This window comes from Hippoglossus hippoglossus, chromosome 16 (genome assembly GCF_009819705.1).
Source record: "Hippoglossus hippoglossus isolate fHipHip1 chromosome 16, fHipHip1.pri, whole genome shotgun sequence".
NCBI classification, from domain to species: domain Eukaryota; kingdom Metazoa; phylum Chordata; class Actinopteri; order Pleuronectiformes; family Pleuronectidae; genus Hippoglossus; species Hippoglossus hippoglossus.
Window position 1 is genome coordinate 10,127,611 of NC_047166.1, and position 19,792 is coordinate 10,147,402.

A 19,792-nucleotide genomic window follows, 5' to 3' on the forward strand; every position below is an offset into this window, starting at 1 on the left:
TTTTTTGCAGCGTGTTGACTACATTTCCCAGAAACCCCGGCAAAGGAAATACGTATTTAGTCTGCGACAAACGCTACATCCGCCTCAGGATACAACAACACTGCGCCACAGACCGACGAGGAAACGCAACTTAACGAGTCGTGTTTCTTTTATTCTGAACATTTTCAAGCTTCAGCAAATCATCATTGGTTTTGTGACTTCGGTTTAAAAACCCTCAAGGTAAGACTACGTCGTTTACGAAACGTTTAATCGACGTTCAACAAACGTGTGCTAACGCTAGCTAGCTAGCTAACAAACACGAGCTATTCGAGCCATTCGTTACTGATTCTGTATCTGGCAATGAAATCTTCTGTTTTAGTTTTTCTAATTGTCTCATGTTACATGTGTTGAAGTCGTTTGAGAGGCTGAAGGAGTCATGGTATCCTGAACTTATAACTCCAGCCATTGTCTCCCAAGCTGTAAATAGCTAACTAACCAGCTAGCTCTCCGTTTGTTGACCGAGTGTTCTTGTTAGTTTAATATTAATGTCGTGATATAACAGTATATCCTTCTCAAATGGCAAGATATGTTTTAAAAGCAACGTTTTTAAAGTAGCGTGTTTTTGGTGATCTCGCTCAAATCATAATGAATTAAACCGGAGCAGATGCGTGATTTATTTATCAATCCAACCAAACCCTCAGATTCATTTTGAAACCTTGTTTGGTGCCAAAGCTCGAGGTAGAAAACCAGTGCTGCAAATGTTTGGAAAATTAAATGTATATGTTTGTCTTTCATTAAGTTAATATTGTAATGTTCATGTAACTTGTAGTATTTTTATTGTTGCATATTAGTCCTGTAATATACCTTATACTCGGACAAGGGATTTCAGAATCAGAATCAGAATTCTTTTTATTGCCAAGTATATTTACATATACAGGAAATTGCCTTGGTGTGGTTGGTGCCTTTGGACATAACAACAAATTTTCATGATTACAATCAAATTACACGTCAAATAAACTGAAACGCACTGATTCCTTTTCAGAACATTTAAATATTCCAACTTTTCTGGTTTACTGCCTTTTTAACTTATTGATATTCAACCAAAGAACAGACAGTTAGTTTTTGTATTTCAGCCTAGAATCAGAATCTTAATTTTAAACTTTGTGCCAAAGACGAATGATGCAAGATGAGGTTTAATGCTTTCATGTCAATAACTATTCTTTTAGCAATGCATGCTGCCTTTACTGTTGTTGCTGAGTAAATAAATACATACATTATACATACCCCCTCCAAGGCCCTACAGTCCCATTATCAAACCACATTCAAATTCACTAGATCTGGATTTTATTTTGATCTGCACCAAGTTGTGCACACTCATAAATAACAGTCCCCTGAAAATCGTTGGTTTTTTTTTCATCAAAATTCTCTGAGAAATCAATGAAAATGTAAAAAAAAAAAGCCCTGTCTCACAATGGTATCATGTCACAATGTATCAGTAATGTATACAGAACGATGACCTCATTTCACTTGGCTAAAACATTATGAAAAACAGTACTTGCAGTCAGACAGAAAGACAGCTCAAGTTTTATCACTGTGTTATGTCCAGACGCATGAGGACCTGCTTGCTGTTGTATTGTGGGTCTTGTATTAGAAAATGTGTAGTGCTGTTCTACACTGCACATGCCAATTGGTAACATTCAAGACTTCTGGTGGTCCATGGTATTAAGTTTGGAAACTACTAAGTTACCTCCTTGTCTCAAACTTTCTGCTTCTGACTACAGATGTCTCTGGCCGACGAGCTCCTGGCTGACCTGGAGGAGGCCGGAGATGAGGGTGAAGAGGGACTGTACCCAGAGGAAGAAGAGAGGGATAGTGATGGAGAGGCGACCCATGGAAGGACAGAGGGAGGACTCGAAGACATCCCAGAGGAGATGGAGGTGGACTACAGTAAAGCAGAGAGTGTTGCGTCCATCGCCAAGCTCCGCAACAGCAAACAGGTGAGTTCTCTCGTGTGATGGGCTTTACACTATTTATACACAATAATATGCCGGGTTTGATCATCGCTTTTATAACCTTGTTGTTTGTTCAGTTTTCAGAGATCGTTGACAAAATTGACTTGTATATTGGAAAGCAGCGCATGAATTCCGATGGTAAGTGTGAAGCATTTATTGCTCACTAGTAGTTTGTTTTTCAGACATTCTATAATATGTTTTACATTGTAAATGTCAAGATGTGTTAAATGCTTTTACAATTTCCTCACCATCATTTTGACTGTTGGTTTTTGTGTTTCCTTTCAGTCGCAGGTCCAGTTGAATCCGACCCAGAATACAGGCTGATTGTAGCAGCCAATAACCTCACAGTAGAGATCGACAATGAGCTCAGTGAGTCGGCTGCTCCAGCTTGATAATACCTTTTAAAAGAGATTATAATTTAATTTAGTTCTGTATAATCAAAATCATTTTTTGTATTTCCGCCTTGTTTTCAGATATCATTCACAAGTTTACAAGGGACAAATATTCCAAGAGGTTTCCGGAGCTTGAGTCGCTGGTTCCGGATTCTTTAGATTACATTCGCACAGTCAAGGTGAGATGAGTTTTCTACTTTTCTGTCAAAACGATTTCAGAACGAGATTACGATGCCCATACTTAAATAATATTTTTGCGTCACAATTAACTATTTTTGTCTTTTAGTTGCACTGATTTTTTTGTAGTTATGGATGCATGTATGGAAATAAAAGGCCCACAAGTGCTGCAGCAGCCAAAGACCTTTTACGTCGAGATTTTCCTTCGCCCCTTTTTATTTTTATTCACATAGAACAGGTTCAACTGGTTATTTATCATCATGAATGTTTTTTCTCTCTCAGGAACTGGGGAACAATCTGGAGAAATGCAAAACCAATGAAACTTTGCAGCAAATCCTGACCAATGCCACTATTATGGTCGTCAGTGTCACAGCCTCAACCACACAGGGGTGAGTCTGTTGATTCATTTGTTCTGCTTTACGTTCGGCAGGTTAACATCCTCACACTCTGCTGCTATTCACATGCATATCATTATGAGATTGTGTAACTGTGTTTTATTCATACAAAATGTGTCCTGAACATTTATTTTGTTTTATATTTTCATGGTTGTAGGTCACAGCTAACTGATGATGAGCTGAGGCAGCTGGAGGAGGCATGTGATATGGCCCTGGAGCTGAACCAGTCTAAACACAGGATATATGATTATGTCGAGTCCAGAATGTCCTTCATTGCCCCAAATCTGTCCATCATTGTCGGAGCGTCAACAGCTGCGAAGATCATGGGTAAGAGATGCAGAAATATGCACTCGCTGCAGGATTACACAGCAAGGTCACAACTGTTGATGGTCTTTGTGATTACAGTTATTTTTGTCATTACTCTCACTTTGATCTCATTTCCACACCCTCTTTCTTTCTCTGGCTTCTCCTCTCTATTCAGGTATTGCTGGCGGCCTTACTAATCTCTCAAAGATGCCGGCCTGTAATCTGATGCTGCTGGGAGCTCAGAGGAGAACCCTGTCTGGCTTCAGCAGCACGTCACTGCTTCCCCACACCGGCTTTATCTACCACTGTGATGTTGTACAGTGCCTACCACCAGTGAGTCAAAATATATATATATTTAAACAACATATTTACCCCCTCTGCATTGCAGCGTCATTTGTTATCTAACAACTATCTAACAACCATTTTTATCTTCAGGACCTCAGGAGGAAGGCGGCTCGTCTGGTGTCTGCAAAGTGCACGCTGGCTTCCCGAGTGGACAGTTTCCACGAGAGCTCAGACGGCAAGGTGACTTCTCAGAAAAGACACAAGCTGCTTTCAGACATGCACTGAACTCTGGCGATTCTCCGCACTTTCTCCAGAGGAGATGTATGAGTGACCTCAAATGTTCAAGTGCAAATATCTCCGAATGAAATAGTGGTGTCATACACGTAGAAACACGTGAAAGGGAAACTGCGGGTAATATCTGTCCCAATTCTCTGGACTTTACCCGCAGGTCTGAAAGTGGCTAAACACATTAATGCTGAATCATTATATTATATATATTTATTTTCTTGATGTCATTTATACAAATGGGGGACCAGAAATTTCTCAATCAACACAAAAGAAAAAACAATCCAAACATTTCCTTTAATAAATTGTAATTCTTTGACTCTGTAATTTTTTTTAAAGCTTGTATTTTTTTCTTCTTCAGGTTGGCTATGATCTAAAAGAAGAGATAGAGAGAAAGTTTGATAAATGGCAGGAACCACCACCAGTGAAGCAGGTCAAACCGCTGCCGGCTCCTCTGGATGGACAGAGGAAGAAGAGAGGAGGAAGGAGGTATGCAACCTGTCAGCGACATAAAACACTCACTTGCCTTGTCACACAGACCATGAGGACAGCAGGGAGTTGCTTGTAGAACAAATTCCAGTTACAGAGATCGAACTGACTTTTATTTCCAGAACAAAATAAAAGGAAACATTGTGTAACAACTGAGAGCAGAACAAATCACATGATGCTGGAAGACAAGAGTCTTACATAACTTGCGTAGCCTAGTTTAGAATAGCACCATCAACTACAAGTGGATAACAATATATAATAACACCTCCGCTGCTCTTCTTCTCATCTCGTCATCTGCAGGTATCGCAAGATGAAGGAGCGTCTCGGACTGACTGAGATCAGGAAGCACGCCAACAGGATGACCTTCGCAGAGGTCAGTGGATATTTTCTCTGCTCCCTGAAGTTTTATTTCTGTATATTTTAAGCAATATAATATTACAGTATTTGTATTGTCTGTTGCATATTAATCCTGTAACATCTTATTCTCGGGGATTTCCATGATGACAAAATGTTTATGAAAGTAGTTAAAATAATTGCACGTCAAATATACAGAAACATGCACTGATCCCTTCTCAGAACATTTAAATAGGAATTGATACTGACAGACAAAAGAACAGACCGTTTCAGCCAAGAATCAGAATTATACTTTCAAACTTTGTGCCAAAGACAACTGAAGCAAGATGCGGTTTAATGCTTTCACTGTCTCTGGTCCTTGTCATGACTCGTGCTCCAGTTTACAGAATAAACTGTGGCTTTACCAGGAAAGAGGAAACGGTAGTGAGAGCTCTGATTTCCCTCTAGTACAATAATACATTCTGTTCAGGATTTTGAGAGAAAACTGTGAACTTGAGAAATATCAGGAACCAAGCTTTTTTTAGCCACGAAGTGGCTCATTTCTAATCGTGCACTATCACACCAGTGTTCCAGAGCTGCGTACTTCACTTTAAAGACACAGGACTGAAGAAATCTACTATAACTACTTGAGATACAGTAAAAGTCAATGTGAAAATACTCAGCATGTAATGCCTGTTTGCTTGCAATGACTTTTTTCTTGGAAACCTGTTTAATGGTTTTGATCTTATTTTTGATGTTTTTCTAGATTGAAGATGATGCCTATCAAGAGGATCTGGGCTTCAGTCTGGGTCAGCTGGGGAAGAGCGGCAGCGGGCGCGTCAGGCAGGCTCAGGTTAACGATGCCACCAAGGCCAGAATCTCCAAATCCCTCCAGGTAAACACATTTACTATGAATTTAAACTCCCAACAAAGGCATGTGATATATTTGTCTTGATTTCTAATGCCGGTGCAATTTTTGTTTTAACAGAGGACATTGCAGAAGCAGAGCATGACCTACGGAGGAAAGTCGACAGTCAGAGATCGCTCGTCAGGAACCAGCTCCAGTGTAGCGTTCACTCCTCTACAGGTAAAAACTAAATCATTCTCTTTAATAGACTGTCTCCTGAGAAGATGCTGGTTGAAGTTTAGCCAACACTGTTTTGTTGCTGTCGTTGTCCTCAGGGGCTGGAGATTGTGAACCCACAGGCTGCAGAGAAGAAGGTGGCTGAAGCCAACCAGAAATATTTCTCCAATATGGCAGAGTTCCTGAAAGTCAAGAAGGAGTCAAAGATGTGAAATCTCTCGCGCGCACACACACACACAGTTATCCGGCATGTGGACAATTGCACTCAACATCAGTGTTAGTTCAGTTTATTTACTAATTTGTCTGACATTGTGCTTTGTCCTGTATTTTAGTAATTAAGTTTTGATTTTCCCATTTTAATAAAATGCGACAATTTGACAAAGCGTGAAGTTGTTTTTTATTGTGGAGGAAACGTGTCAGATCAAGTTTTATTTAAATTTGTTGCCATTAAAACGATGCTTTTAAAATACAAATGACTGCACACGTCAAATTTGAACCCATTAACTTGCAGTTGGTAGGTTTACTAGAATACATTTCGCCAGGCTCTTAAAAATAAATCCAAGCCTCCCTTAAAACCTGTGGTGACATCCATCAATTTACATGTTTTCTAAAGCTTAGAAAATAGATGAATCCATGTTCCCTGTAGGAATGACAGGACTTTACACCACACTCTGACTTGTACTTTCTTAAAAGGATTTATTGAAATAGTACAATCCTGTTATGACCTCATTATATGACATCTCCCATGCAGAACTGTAATGAGAAAAATTGTAAATACGTCTTGAAATTCACATTTTTTAGCAAGTTCTTCACTGACCTTCCCTTTCTGAAAACCTTAAAACCCCCAAAAATAGAATCTATAAAAGGCAAATCTCTCATATCTTTGCTGTATTTTCTTTTTTAACCCCACCCCCCAAAAAATCCTGAAAACAAATCAAAACATAAAATTTTGACTGCAGTACAGATCTTAAGTTTTCATGGTTGCTTCAATGGAGAAAAAAAAAATTTAGTTTAACACTCTCCCCATTCAAACTGCTCCAAAAAGTTAGGATCTGTCCCACAAACAGATCCAGGGCCAGATAATATCTCATTGTTCTTCAGGGTAGCACATGAACAACCACAGCAGGCGAGACATTTCCTGCTCGACCCACGAGTTACATCCACCAGCAGAATTGTAGGATTTCTGTTTTTCTACATGTAAACAAGTTTGTCAGTGCACATTCACTGTATGGGGGAGTTTCACTGAAAATATCAGGTGGTAAATTGAACACAGTGGATTTTAGGATGAAGTAACATCAATAGAAATAGAATAATACCTTAACTAAAGGTGGGAAGCTGACTCAAAGCAAACTTATTATCTTAAGAATACATTCAATATGCTCCGCGTGGCCTTTTATTACTGAGACTGATTAGAAGTCCTCCATCGTGCAAGATCCAAACATCAAGTAAATTCATTTTTCAAACCCCTTAAATTAAGATTTATTCTAAGAATTTATTAATTTGTCACAAACATGAATGTTTCATAATAATGCATTTTCTATGACAGGTTAACTTAAAAACATTTTATTTGTAAAGAGGGAGTCAGAGACCAGTTCAATTGCATAGCAATTTAATCCATGTCCAATAAGGACTCTTTCCCTGTCACAGGGAGAGGCCCTGTGGTCACTCTCAATCAGCGTTTTAATCGACCAAGACAATATCAATAAAACTATTGATAACTGCTCACTATCTCTAATAGTGACCATGTTCAACAGGCATCATAGGGTCTTAAAAGAAGCCGTTCCTACACACCATGACTAAATATCCACTGTATGTTCCCATTCTAAACCACCAAGTTACAGTAAATACAAGATGGGCAGTATACTTAATCAAATCCAAGGTTTGTTTTGTGTCAAGTCAAAGGCTTCCAGGCTCATGTTGGGTAGGTGGTACAGAGAATCTCGTTGAAACGGAAAAAGAAAACAAAACATGAGAAACATGCATGGGGTAGGCTTTCCTAATGCCACAAACTGAGTGTGCACACAGACAGGCACAAACGCAGACCTCTAATGAGAACCCTCCCAGCTCGTGCAGCGCGACGCATCGGATCAGGCCCATGGGGCATTTTTGTCCGGAAGCAAAGCGCTACAGGAGGAGCAAGAGCTTCATGTTGAGATGCAGCCTATACAGACACCAGTCTCCGTTTCAGGAGAGGGTTTCTACTACACATCACAATCTCTATCCACAGTTTGGAGTTCAGTCTCGGAATGTCAACAGCAGCACGTTTTTGTCTCTCTGTCCTTTCACGTCCTTCAGTCTGTCACTGCAGGTCCCTGTCCTCGAGGTACCTATACTCGAAGGTGAACCCCTCCTTCTTCCTCTGGCCCCATTTTTCGTAGTCAAAGTAAATGTAAGTGCCCTGGAGGAAACAGCAGAGAGAAGAGAACAGTCATTAAAATACTCCAGATTAGATTCAGGTTCTGTGGAAAGAAAGTGGGGGGACGCTTCACCTGTTCAAACTCATCTGTGATAGTCTTGGGCTCCTCGTGCCTCTGGAACCACATCATGTACTTGGTGTGAAACCTCCACGACTGCTTCTTCAGGGCCTTGGCCGACAGATACTGAGCCTTGGTGCCCTGAGAGGAGGTCAGAGAAACCATTAAGAACAAAAGACTCATGGAGAAAAGGCAGAAGGAACTGTAAAGCTTCACTGGGAGTGGGTGTGTGGTTACCTCCAGGTAGTAGAAGATGAAAAAGAGGGTTTCTGTGGAGAGCCTCTGGTAGAACTCTATGGAGTCCGAGTGATGCGGTGGTATCTGATGATGGAAGGGCAAGGTCGGACAGGGGTTCCTCATCAGGTATTGCCTTTAGGACAGAAGAACAATTAGTAACAAAACTAAAACACAATAATTCAAGGCTTCCCTCAGTCCAGAAATCTGGTCATGCCTTCCCTTTGTTGGTTGTGTTGAATAGTGACCAGATTATTTCCCCAGAATGTCATGTCACAGTAAAGTTAATGGATTAAAAATGTCATCACTTAATTTTATCCAAATAATATAACTAGTGAATGATTTTTGAGTTATGGCCAAAGTGTTTTGTGAGGTCACGGTGACCTTGATGTTTGGGCACCAACTTCTAAATCTCTTCATCCCAGCCAAATGGTAGAAAATTCCCTAAAAGCGTTCCAGCGATTTCAGGACAATGGGACAGATGGATGGACATGGACACATGTTCCCTTCGGTCACCAGCACAGAGGCTTAAGAACACTGAGTGAAAGATACAGTTTGTGTTAACAAATTCATTCTTTAAGGGATAAAGCTTGAAATGTTCTTCTTCCCACAGGGGATGTAGTCCGTATCTGTCTGTCCCTCTGTAATTATTTCCTTTTTCAGAGCAGAACACTAACTCAGATAGTGGAGTGATGCCTTTTGATATTTTGGGTCTCATGAAATTTTTATTTCAGTATTTCCATGGCAACCAGTTTGACTAAGCCAATTTGGGAGAAGGCTCTGATCTCAGAACTTTTCCCCAATAAGTGACAGAAAGACACCACACCATGCTCTGTTTACAGAATATGGATATGAAGGGATTCATTTATCACGACCACTGAATTACAGGATTATTCAATATTAGGCACGAACATTATGTAAAGGCATATTTGAGTGACCATGAAATCCTGTGGGCAGCTCTCAGGTTGTAGGTTAAGAAGATCACCAACTGGTTTTCAGTAAGTATATGATTCTCCTCTAAAATTGTTTTAAAATAATATTACATGTCTGATTTGTGTGTGCATTTGTTTAGTACTGTTTTCAACCACAGGTTTGTGTGCTACTAAGTATTTACAGCAACAGGATGCAGTGTGTGGTAGTGACTGTAAATAAACTACAAAGCTAGTGTTCCTAATTAAAACTTAAGTCAACAGTGAAGCTCACTGATGTGGAATAAGACTCTGGCTACACTACAAATATTTGGTCACATGTTAATAGTTGGTTTTGGTCTATTTGGGGATTTGATGGTGATAAAAAAAATTGTAATAAAAGAGATATAATTCAAATATGTGGTAAAAGATGTTTAGATCATTTGATTATTAGTGTATTATAATTACAAGATGATTATAGTGAATTTGTGACATTGTTGTAAAGAGGTTAAAGGCCTATCAATGTGTCAGATTTCTGTGTATGTGTTTTAAGTCATAAAAACATGTAAGGTGCATCATGCAGACATATCTTTACCTGATCCTCTCAGAGTCTGAGGGGTGTGGCATGTGTGTCCAGGCAGACTCCTGCATGGCCTGCTGGTACAGCTGGTCTTTGGGGAGAGGGGTGGGGCCGAGTGGACAGACTCCGAGTGACGGGGGGATGCTGACTTCCGACACGGACGGCTGAAGGGCAGCAGGCGTGCCAGGCGCCGCAGACGAACTGGAGAAGATGTCTACACAATGAAGAAAAACTATGTCAGTTACACAAACAGACTGCAGAACCACCTCATACTACTAATTTGACACAATTCACTATGCTTGTAACACTTTCAGCATCATTCACTGCTATAGATGTAACAAGTTGCTCTGGAGTAAACACTCCTTCTCAGTAACAGATACGTGTACATGTGAGAGTACATTCATAGTGTGGAAGAAACCGCTTTCTGTTTACTACAGTATCTTTCGGGTGAATCAGTGTAGAAATGATGCTGACCGTTCCGACCTCTGTCTGTCAGGTGCAGGTTAGGAATCTCTCCATCCAGGCCTGAACCCAGGGCTGCTCTCTCAGCCATCGCCTTCAGAGAACTGAGAGGCTCAGGAGCCTGAGGGGGAAACAAGATGGAGACACCATGAGATGAAGTAACACTAAGTTGAAAAGAAACTGCCTCTGCAGGAAAACAAGGTAAGACAAACTACTATTTCAACTGCTACATGGATCTCAAACAGAAAAAAACAATAGTGACAGTAAACAGCTATTTTCACTCTATTTAAATGTGCCACTGGACACACTTTGTTTTGTATAAATGTTGCTCTCTGCCAGGTTTGTGGGCAGCCTGGGATATTTTAACAAAACTATTTACAGCCAGGGATATTGATGTTCTCCATTAATCTACAGGACAAAAGTACTTGGTAAACTATAAACACCAAATTAGTTTTTTGTTAATTCCAAAACAACCCAGCTCCCTGGTTAAGTGTGAGAGCATCGGCTGTCCCTGGGAAACATTTAAGTGAGGAAGCAGCCAACAGGGATGCCAACGTTTCATTTTCATACTGCCTCAGTACTGATGAGATATATCTTTGTAATATGATCATAGACTTTACAGCTTCAAATCTGTTTCATGTCAACCAGTTTTCAACCAGTCTAACAAATCTCTGCGTGTAGGAAGCTTAAGAAGTTGCTGCCACACCTCACTGTAATCTGTCTGGTTCTCACGACAAATTCTGGCTCAATTAGACTAAGGCACAGTGTCCGGCAACATGTCCCAACTCTGCTGGCTCAGCTCACCTTGAGGCCCTCAGTGGCCTGTGTGTAGGAGTGGGGCCCATTAAGAAGACTCCCACCTCCCGGTGTGCTGTCTGAGAACGAGGGGGACGGAGAGCTGGGAGGCAGCGTGATGGAGCTGATTAAACTGGGACCATTGTCCATCCTGCACCAGGTACAGTGGGAACAAGAATAAGACAACGTTAGATGCTGTCATTAAAGAACAAGAAGTAGTACAGCAAGTTTCAGGACTGAGATGAGGTAGACAACAGATAACTTACGGCTGACTGGTTGAGGAACTGAGAGACGAGGGTTGGCTGCTTTGTGATTGGCTCGGTGTACTCAGAGCTGATTCTGTGGCGCTCTCTGCTACTACAGCACTGTAACCTGATGGCAGGTGAGGGACGGTTAGAAAAGCATCCCTCATAATTTACTGAAACAGATGAGTAAATAGTCCCACACAGCCAAGAATAACAAGTTCACATACTTGTGCTTCCATTTTGCTTGAGTCCACTCGGTGGTCTTGCAGGAGCAGCATTCACCCCCACTCCTCCGACATTTCCCACATTTCCTCCCATCATGCCGACTACACCAGAGGTAGTGCTGACAGTACTCGGCGGCACCTGCGAGGCACCTGGGGCCACATTTTGCCCAGGAACCAGACCCAGAATACTCCCACTCAGACAGCTGTGAACCGGGCTGGTACCTAGTAATCCAAGCCCTGTCCCCGCCCCGTTGGTGGTGACTCCACTGGAGCCAGAGGTGGGGATGGAAGTGCTGCTCTCCACTGAAATGCTGGACTGAGTGATGTTGCTCAAACCCAAACCTCCCGATGCTGCTGCCTGAGCGTAAGGGGCAGGTGTGGAGCCCGAAAGGAGCCCTGCCATTGTGTTGAGGGGAGTGGGGTGGCCAACCAGGCCTAAACCAGGTATTTGGTTGGCACTGTTGGTCCCCGTTATACCAACTTTGCTCAATCCCAGTCCAAGCCCCAGTCCAAGCCCGAGTCCCAAGCTGGATGCCGGGCTGGGCCCTGGTGTGATCTGAGGCTGAGAGTTGGGGGCTGATGAACTGGGTGTGCTAGACGTAAGGAGAGAGGGAGAGGTGGAGGCTGGGAGTAGAGGGTTGCTGGGCGGGCTGGGGGCATTGTGTGAGGGGACAGAAGGTTTTGTCTGAGGTGGCTGCTGCTGCTGTAGTTGCGGCGGTTGGTTTGGTGGCTGAGGCTGTTGTTGCTGTTGTGCAGGTTGATGCTGATGTTGCTGCACCGCACTGCTGAAGCTTCCTATTAGACTGTTGCTCGTGGGCACCGGAGTAATGCCTCCGACAACACTCGCCATGGACACCAGGGAGGAGGATGACGAAGAACCAGAGGTGGAGGAGGAAGAGAAGGAAGACAGCAAAGATGGGGTGCCGTTCTTCACAGGCGACTGAAAATGACAGAGCAACAAAAGAGGCATTTTAGACAAAACAAACAAAGTGCATGAAGAGCAAATTTTACTGTAAACTATTGAGGTCCATATATTCAGGAGATGGTACAAACTACATCACAAGCCTCCAACCATGGTCCCACATGGGAAATGTGTTCCATTTCAGTGACTGAGAGGCCAAAACCCATCAGGACCATGGATGGTGCTGCACTAAACTGTTGATCTACTGACACACAACAGATGAGAACCTCTCACCTGACTAACTTCACTGTCTGTCGACCGTCCCCTTTTCTTATCGTCCTCTGAGTTCTCCTACAGGAGGAGATACCTTGATATGACATTGCACTTTTGAAACCAGCCAGTAGATTATAACACAATGGGGCTTGTAGAAATGTTAAATTAATGCAAACTTCACAGAAAAAATATGTGCAAAACTGAAACAGTGTACTTTGTCTACCCAGGATCCCGTTAACATTCTCACCCAAAGTTTTTAATGATTAAAAAAAGACAAGTACTTACAGCAGTGCATGTGGCTGGGGATGGAGGGATGGGTGAAGAAGAGGTGGTGGAAGTGGGAGTGCTGCTGGAATGAAGATACATCTCATCTTCCAAGCCCTGACCTGACGGAGAAGTTGCAACTAATGCTGCAGTTCCAAGTAAAAGAGGAAACAAAGACAAACGTCAAATGTTGTCATTCCAGCTACCACCCTTTCAACTCATCCCCACCTAAATTCTGCTCTGTAAATGAATAACATCATCATCCCTCCACTCAGCAGTGCTCTACTCACGTATGTCATCCAGGTCTAAGTCATCATAGAGGAACTCATTCTCCTCAAAGTCTGGGTCTTGGGACGAATCGATGTAGTAGTCAACATCATCCTTGATCTTCTGGATTGAATCCACCGGCACAGAGTCATTGTCCAGCATACGTAAAATGGTCTCCAACATACGAATGTGGAATCTATGTCTCTCAATCAACCGCTTGAGCTCATCAATACGTTCTTGCTTCTAGACAACAGAAAGGAGACATGTAAAATTTCCTCATAACCTTTACTACGCTATAATACACACAAATGTTTTCTTGGGTTTTACTTACGTCTTTATCCCCCTTTTTCTTTCTCGTCTGAACTGACAGAGATTCCACCTCACTTTCAAACTGATCCACCTGCATGTTTAGAGTGTCTATCGTATTCTGCAGATGAGGAAGAGGTCAGAAAAAAGAATGTTAATGGTTTTAATCAAAAATAATCAAACACGTTCTTAATATAACTGCCGTATTCAAAATAAACAGTTTATAGGTTCTTAAGAGTTTATTTTACCTATGACTTCACATATTGTGTTCAACTTTATTGTGAGAAAATTTCAGGCAACCATATCTAAAACAAGGTGAAGAAAGTTGTTGTATTACTGTTAGCCACATTCCCGTTTCCTCCTTTTCCCTCTGAGCTGGATCCACTTTCTGAGCGAGCCCCAAGCCTTCTTTAGAGTAAGCTTTTGTTTTTGTTTCACGTTCCACCACCTTGAACCGCTCCATTTGCTAAGACAAGTAAAAATCACACAGGGCTTGTTTAGTTACATGTTTTCATGTCACAAAATTTGCACAACCACGAAAAAAAAAGCCGAATAAAGAGCCATACCGTCTCTATAAGTTTGCGGTTCTCAACTAGCTGCCTTTTGTCTTTGATTTCGTTTGAGGCCACCCATGTTTTTATCTGATCTCTCAATCGCTGTGAAGAGCACAAGCCAGAGAAAATATTAAAGCCCATTTCCTATTTCACTGTTGATCAAGAGTGCAGATGTAGGAAATATGTGGTATTTTATCTCGTCTTACCTGTAGTTTTTTAATCTCTTTCTTGAGGTCAGCCTCATATTTTTCCTTCTGGTTTGCATTGGCTGCATTATGGAGCTAAAATGTTAAATAAACCAGATATTATAAGTTATCTTGACATCGATCTCTGAAACAGAAAAGCAAATACATGCACGGTGGTTGGACGTGTTACCTTCTGCCAGATATCTTCAAACTGTTCTACACCTTCGGCTACTTTTTTCAAACATCTGTCGATCTCACCTGTGGAGGTGAAAGATGTGGTAGAACAGTGCTGTGAATAAATCTGACACCAAAAGTCCCTCACAACACACAGTAAATGGACACTTAGGTAGATGAAGTCAATCTGAGTGTGTGTGTGCAAGATGCCAGTGGGATGGATCGTGTGGCACAGTACTGATGACAGTTTCTCCAGCAGTCTTACCTTGAAGTTTTCTCTTGTCAGCCATGGCTCTGACTACGACAATGTCCACATTCCGTCTGTCACCCAGTTGGCTGTGCGAAGAAAACAACACGTGCGTTTAAAAACACATAGTTTAAACAACACAAAGATCACTCCAGCAGATCCATCAGTTCAGCACAGCAGCGCCCAGAGAGTGGAACTGACGTTAACTCCAGCTAGCTGCCAGGTTAACGTTAGCTACATGGATAAGGTCCTGATTCGAACACTGCTTGACGGTTGATCTAACGTTAAATGCCCGTGGACGCAGCTGATGTTGCTAATGTTGCCGATGTCACTGGCACGGTTGTCAGCTAAAATTAGCCACCTAGCCAGCAAACGTTACTGGGCTAACGTTAATACCAGCCAGTTGCTTAGCTCGTCCACCTCGCTCGGTTCCTATCTAGCCCGTTTAAAAACAAACCGCCACGGAGCGTGCTTATGGTTGGATTTCATACTCATGCATCATCACACTGGGGTGCAGTACAGCTTTTATGTGGTGGGTTTGCATTGTGAAAACACACAGCACATCAGAAACCGTTCAAATTCGTTAACCTGCTGGCTAATGTGGCTAACAGTCTGGCTAGCTAATGTATAAAAATGCTAGCTAGCGGCTAAGCTAGCCAAATTTAGGAAAAAGGGAAACTGGGTCAACCCGAGCATCTATATTTCATACTTGTTTACGACATTTACCTAGGGTATGGACTTGGACGTTTGTCTTTTTTCAAATACGGCCAAAAAACTATTTCCAGAAAATCTTCTTTACTTCCAAATTGTGTTTTCTTTTCGACAAGCTCGCTCACTGTAATGTAGCTGAAGATGGACGGTAGCTAAAATCCCACCTCCGCGTTTAGAGCCCGCCCTAAATCCAACATGCGAGATCTGATTGGCCGGAGGTCACGTCTGTCACCGGGACGCATCCGCTGGAATCACACACTGTAACCGGGGGCCGGGGATTGGCTGGACGCTGCGATGGGTTTCGATCAACAATAAATATATAAATGAATGAATGAATACATGAATAGATAAATAAATAAAGTCCATGTAATTTATCTCTATTAACTCATCAGGTCACTCTGCATGACAACTGAATGAACTCCAGTGACCTTTGACTTTGACAGATTAAAGAAACTTCATTAACACATTTTATTATTATTTCTGCCTGCAACTGAAAAATAGTTGGTGTGTAATTGAACTTATGTGTAAAAACACACGTGGCCAACAGAGTTTTGCCGTCAGTGGTTGAAGTTTAACCTGTTTATGCGGCTGTGAATATGAATAAGAGTAGGGAAATCTTTATGTTGTCTTGGTCTACATCTGTAAAAACGATAAAATACACACTTCTAAAACCTTCAAAAGTTGAACCAAATAAACCATGAACTTTAAAACGTATAATAATAACAAAAACACAAATGTCAGAACTGCTTAAGAAACCAAAATGGAGTTTTTGTTTTCTTTGACACTGATGATGATGAATCTCACTGAGATGAAATTATGAAGCATAAAATGACTGATAAAATACAGGAATGTATTATGAACGCGATTCATTTTTCTGCCCTGCTTTAATTGTCTGTGTTGCCAGATTTTTGCCAAACAAGGCTTGCCATTGGTCATAATTATATGTCATCAAATCTCGGTACAAAACATGAAAGCAGAAAATAATATGTACAAATATATGTAATGTATGCACCAGGTAACTAACATTTCGTTTTATCTTAGATTAACTTAAGTCTGTTCACAATATTCAAGTAAAACTACAAACACTGAAAAACCTGGCTGCACAGTGAGAGCTGACATTATCTACTGAACAAGTAAAGATGCTGGGCCCTCCTTGGACATCATCAAATCCAGGGCAGTGCAGCCATCGGATGATCAGTGAGACAGGGAGGTTGGGCTGGGCATGTCTCCAAATTGTGAGTCTGCCAACACTGACATGTCTGGTTCAGTCTGGGTGAAGAAGCAGAAACTCGGTCAACATAAAATCAATTATTCTATACTGTCAGATGTCAGAGTGTTTACATTAATGAGATATCTGTGTATTAAACCACTCGCTCATGTGTGCCCAACTACATGTTCATCCAAATCACACCAACGCACAAACACAACAACATGGAGGTCATTGTTTGAATATACTTGCATGGACAAAAGAGTTAATCACCTACCTGTGGGTCTTTGTCTTTCTCTTGCCTTGGAATTCGGTGCCTCCTCTTCTTTGGTCCAGCAGCGTGATGTAACGCTGCGGACGCCGTGGAACCAGACAGACCATTGAGGCGGTCATCCTCCACTCCAGCAGCAGGATCTAAATGTGCACCAGTCTCATCCTGAAAGAAAAGGCAACAGATGCAACTACAGTATATGTAGGCAAAGTGGGTAACTGCGTTTGACCTATGATTAATGCATTTTAATTCATTTAAAATTAATTTATAAATTGTTAGTGAGTTTTTACCACTTTAAAAGTGGGTCCTGGTTTATTATCTAATCTTATGGTAATCTAAGACATATTTTGTTTTAAAATCTTAAATATTTTTGTCTACATGAATTTTTTTGCCAGGTCTTAATACAGAGGTTATTGTTTTGTAAGGCTTAGATCTTCGTGGTTACTTAAAATCCTGCTCCATGGGTCCCTAAGGTCATCACAAGGTTCAGATAAAAAAAAGCACAGGCTGGTGCCAGGCGAGCAGTTGGACATAATGAAATGACTCAAATCTAATCGGTGACTTCAATTTTTTCAAACTGACATTGTAAATCTCTTGTCACTGTGCCGACAGAAATTTTGCATCCAGAGCTAAACTGTTTAGTTTATTTCTCACCTCAAGCAATATCGTGAGCTGTGCATTTCTGTAATCATCCCCATGAGCATCTAAAGTCTTCATTAGAAACCTGTAGGGATTAACAGAGCACCAAGATGAGCCATCGAGAGTCAATCCTCACAGAAATGTAGTTATTGTAATCAAGTTTTAAACCTTCGTTCTTTCTTCAACCGTCGTGTGATTCTTTGTACTTGGTGAAGGCGGCCCAGCAACTTTTGATTCACCTGAAAATAAAAGTAAATCATGATAATATAGTAATTCAAAATAATAATGAGGAGCATAATCTTCATTCAATATAATTGCATGGTGATGAAAACATTAAAAATTGGTACTCTTTTAAAAACATGTAAGTCCATGTCTAGAAATGCTACTAAACCCATTACAACCCATTTACAAATTTGGCAACACACACAGTCAGGAAGCGTGTGCAAGATAACGCCATGCCACACACATACCTGTTCAATTTCTTTACATCTCCTGCTCAGAGACAGATATTTCCTCTTATCAAGAGCTCTTGTCTCCTCATCCTCTTGCACTGGGCTCTCAAGCATTTCGCTGTCTCCCGCGGCGAGCTCCACCTGACGAGAACAAATCCCCCACTCAAGTTGTTTATGTGCTGTGGTCATAACGCTGTATCAGCGTTGTTGTCTGTATTGTGATTGAAGGAGTTCAGTTCGGTTGTTAAATCGGTCATGATACAGTGTTGTGTTGCTTTATGTCACAGGAGTAATATTAGTGCTCTGAAAATGTATGACAGCTCTTAATATGACATGATTGTTGTTGATGAGTAGCTAATTCGATCTGATGCAGTGTCATCCATGTTAAAATTAATCATCAACCCCAGCAGACCTGTGCTTCACTGACTAAGCTACATACATGTGACCACATTTCCAAACAAATATTTTTGACACATTTCTAATAGAAACCACCGACACAAGTGCAACATGAGATTTAGACTTCACATGCACAGATAATCTTTATAGCACATTTAACTGTGACAGTCAATTTAATTACAATATTTAACTTTTCCAAGCAAAGTGTGTTGTTAATACTGGTTATACTAGTGACTTGATACAGTGGGTAAAAAGACTACAATGCACATAGATCAGTGTGACTTAGCAGCACAGGTAGCACTGCTTGGTTGGACCACTTACTCACACATCATCACTTCACTATGGCCTTTACCACAATCAATAACATTACCTCTCCAGGTCCCAGCTCCACACCGCCTGGCTCCAGCTCTGCCTCCAGGATGTGTCCTCCAAACAGAGGAGGCAGAGCCAAGCCAGAGAAATCCTCCATCATCTGGACAAGAAGCAAGAGCGGATCAGGACTTTTGTTTTCATAATACATTTCTAAACAGGAATTTGGTTTGAAGCAGCTTTAGTAGGTGGAGGTTCACTGGAGGGTTCACGGGTGGGAAAGGGGCAATACGGTGGCTGAGAGAGAGACATGGGGACATTTCCGTTGTCGTTTAACGCAATTTGCAGCGTGTTTCTGTATTTTCTAGTGTTGTGACTTTTTAGCAGCGCATGTCACGTCAAATCGATGAAGTTGTTTTCCTGAATTCCACGTGTTTTTTTTTCTATTTGCAGTGCGTTGAGCTCTCTCGGCCACCGAACTGTGGCGCAGCAATGACGACAGGAGGAAAATTATACAAAAATGTTCATGTCCGTTTATATTTATCACAAACAAACTAAACGCAAATGGGAAGAACGTATATATCCACTTTATTTACAAAAAACTAAATGTTGGAAACATGAACAGACAGATTTCGACTTTGCAGCTTCTGGTGGATAATTCAAGGTATAAATGACTTTAGATTAATTACATTTGAATAATACTGAAAACAGTCGTTGGATACATCCCTGGTTCTATCAGCTGATCACACAAGCGATCAATGTATCGATACTTACATTTTCTCAATCTACTGACGCTTCAGACTGTGTCCCGCGGTTTTAAATCCCCAATGAAAACTGTTGCATTCGTTCAGTTCAATCTACAGACAGGGAGTGACTCTGAAATCGTTACAGTCATGAGATAAAACTGAAATGTAAACGTGAAGCAAAGCGAGAGCAGCTTCTCGTTCTCATTCCCCTCCGTGGCCTGGTGTTTATGT

General features: G+C 41.4%; 3 protein-coding genes across 7 annotated transcripts; 1 reads left to right on the forward strand and 2 right to left on the reverse strand.

The window, feature by feature from the left end:
- The first annotated feature begins 51 nt into the window (after window positions 1–51).
- On the forward strand, window positions 52–6,122 carry prpf31 (PRP31 pre-mRNA processing factor 31 homolog (yeast)). 2 transcript variants are annotated; one of them, XM_034610281.1, is made up of 14 exons: window positions 52–120; window positions 1,761–1,976; window positions 2,069–2,129; window positions 2,277–2,360; window positions 2,465–2,562; window positions 2,843–2,949; window positions 3,113–3,282; window positions 3,437–3,594; window positions 3,697–3,786; window positions 4,193–4,320; window positions 4,621–4,693; window positions 5,420–5,548; window positions 5,642–5,740; window positions 5,836–6,122. In XM_034610281.1, exons 2-14 carry the CDS (start codon window positions 1,761–1,763, stop codon window positions 5,947–5,949), a joined length of 1,527 nt encoding a protein of 508 aa, XP_034466172.1. In that variant the 5' UTR covers window positions 52–120; the 3' UTR covers window positions 5,950–6,122. The 2 variants fall into 2 exon arrangements, with proteins under 2 accessions (XP_034466172.1, XP_034466171.1); XM_034610280.1 differs by having other exon boundaries at window positions 58–219.
- Window positions 6,123–7,329: 1,207 nt separating this feature from the next.
- On the reverse strand, window positions 7,330–15,916 carry cnot3a (CCR4-NOT transcription complex, subunit 3a). Of its 4 annotated transcripts, none has more exons than XM_034610277.1 (18): window positions 15,706–15,916; window positions 14,849–14,919; window positions 14,600–14,667; window positions 14,431–14,505; window positions 14,237–14,326; window positions 14,008–14,136; window positions 13,696–13,791; window positions 13,388–13,607; window positions 13,119–13,243; window positions 12,855–12,911; window positions 11,663–12,599; window positions 11,457–11,562; window positions 11,200–11,341; window positions 10,408–10,516; window positions 9,949–10,147; window positions 8,449–8,581; window positions 8,227–8,352; window positions 7,330–8,135 (listed from the first exon to the last, which is right to left on the reverse strand). In XM_034610277.1, the coding sequence occupies exons 2-18, from the start codon at window positions 14,871–14,873 to the stop codon at window positions 8,037–8,039; spliced, it is 2,736 nt and encodes a 911-aa protein (XP_034466168.1). In that variant the 5' UTR covers window positions 14,874–14,919; window positions 15,706–15,916; the 3' UTR covers window positions 7,330–8,036. The 4 variants fall into 4 exon arrangements, with proteins under 4 accessions (XP_034466168.1, XP_034466167.1, XP_034466169.1 ...); XM_034610276.1 differs by having other exon boundaries at window positions 15,557–15,728; XM_034610278.1 differs by lacking the exon at window positions 15,706–15,916 and adding an exon at window positions 15,557–15,699 and having other exon boundaries at window positions 13,388–13,604.
- A 490-nt stretch (window positions 15,917–16,406) lies between these two features.
- tfpt (TCF3 (E2A) fusion partner) lies at window positions 16,407–19,792 on the reverse strand. Its single transcript, XM_034610282.1, has 7 exons — window positions 19,590–19,792; window positions 18,877–18,978; window positions 18,129–18,251; window positions 17,827–17,897; window positions 17,674–17,743; window positions 17,026–17,184; window positions 16,407–16,810 (listed from the first exon to the last, which is right to left on the reverse strand). The coding sequence occupies exons 2-7, from the start codon at window positions 18,976–18,978 to the stop codon at window positions 16,736–16,738; spliced, it is 600 nt and encodes a 199-aa protein (XP_034466173.1). The 5' UTR covers window positions 19,590–19,792; the 3' UTR covers window positions 16,407–16,735.

Bases quoted from the DNA above. Each gene is read 5' to 3' on its own strand.
- cnot3a (XM_034610277.1), bottom strand. From the start codon at position 14,873: ATGGCTGACAAGAGAAAACTTCAAG. The intron at 13,608-13,695 runs GTAAGTAAAACC...TCTGTTGTCTAG, and splicing joins AGAAAAAGGGGGATAAAGAC to AAGCAAGAACGTATTGATGA. The intron at 12,600-12,854 runs GTGAGAGGTTCT...TGTCATTTTCAG, and splicing joins CAGACAGTGAAGTTAGTCAG to TCGCCTGTGAAGAACGGCAC.
- tfpt (XM_034610282.1), bottom strand. From the start codon at position 18,978: ATGATGGAGGATTTCTCTGGCTTGGCTCTGCCTCCTCTGTTTGGAGGA. The intron at 18,252-18,876 runs GTAATGTTATTG...TGTTCTCGTCAG, and splicing joins TGGAGCTGGGACCTGGAGAG to GTGGAGCTCGCCGCGGGAGA. The intron at 17,185-17,673 runs GTGAGAAATAAA...CTTTTCTTTCAG, and splicing joins AGCTCACGATATTGCTTGAG to GATGAGACTGGTGCACATTT.
- prpf31 (XM_034610281.1), top strand. From the start codon at position 1,761: ATGTCTCTGGCCGACGAGCTCCTGGCTGACCTGGAGGAGGCCGGAGAT. The intron at 4,694-5,419 runs GTCAGTGGATAT...ATGTTTTTCTAG, and splicing joins ACAGGATGACCTTCGCAGAG to ATTGAAGATGATGCCTATCA. The intron at 5,549-5,641 runs GTAAACACATTT...TTGTTTTAACAG, and splicing joins GAATCTCCAAATCCCTCCAG to AGGACATTGCAGAAGCAGAG.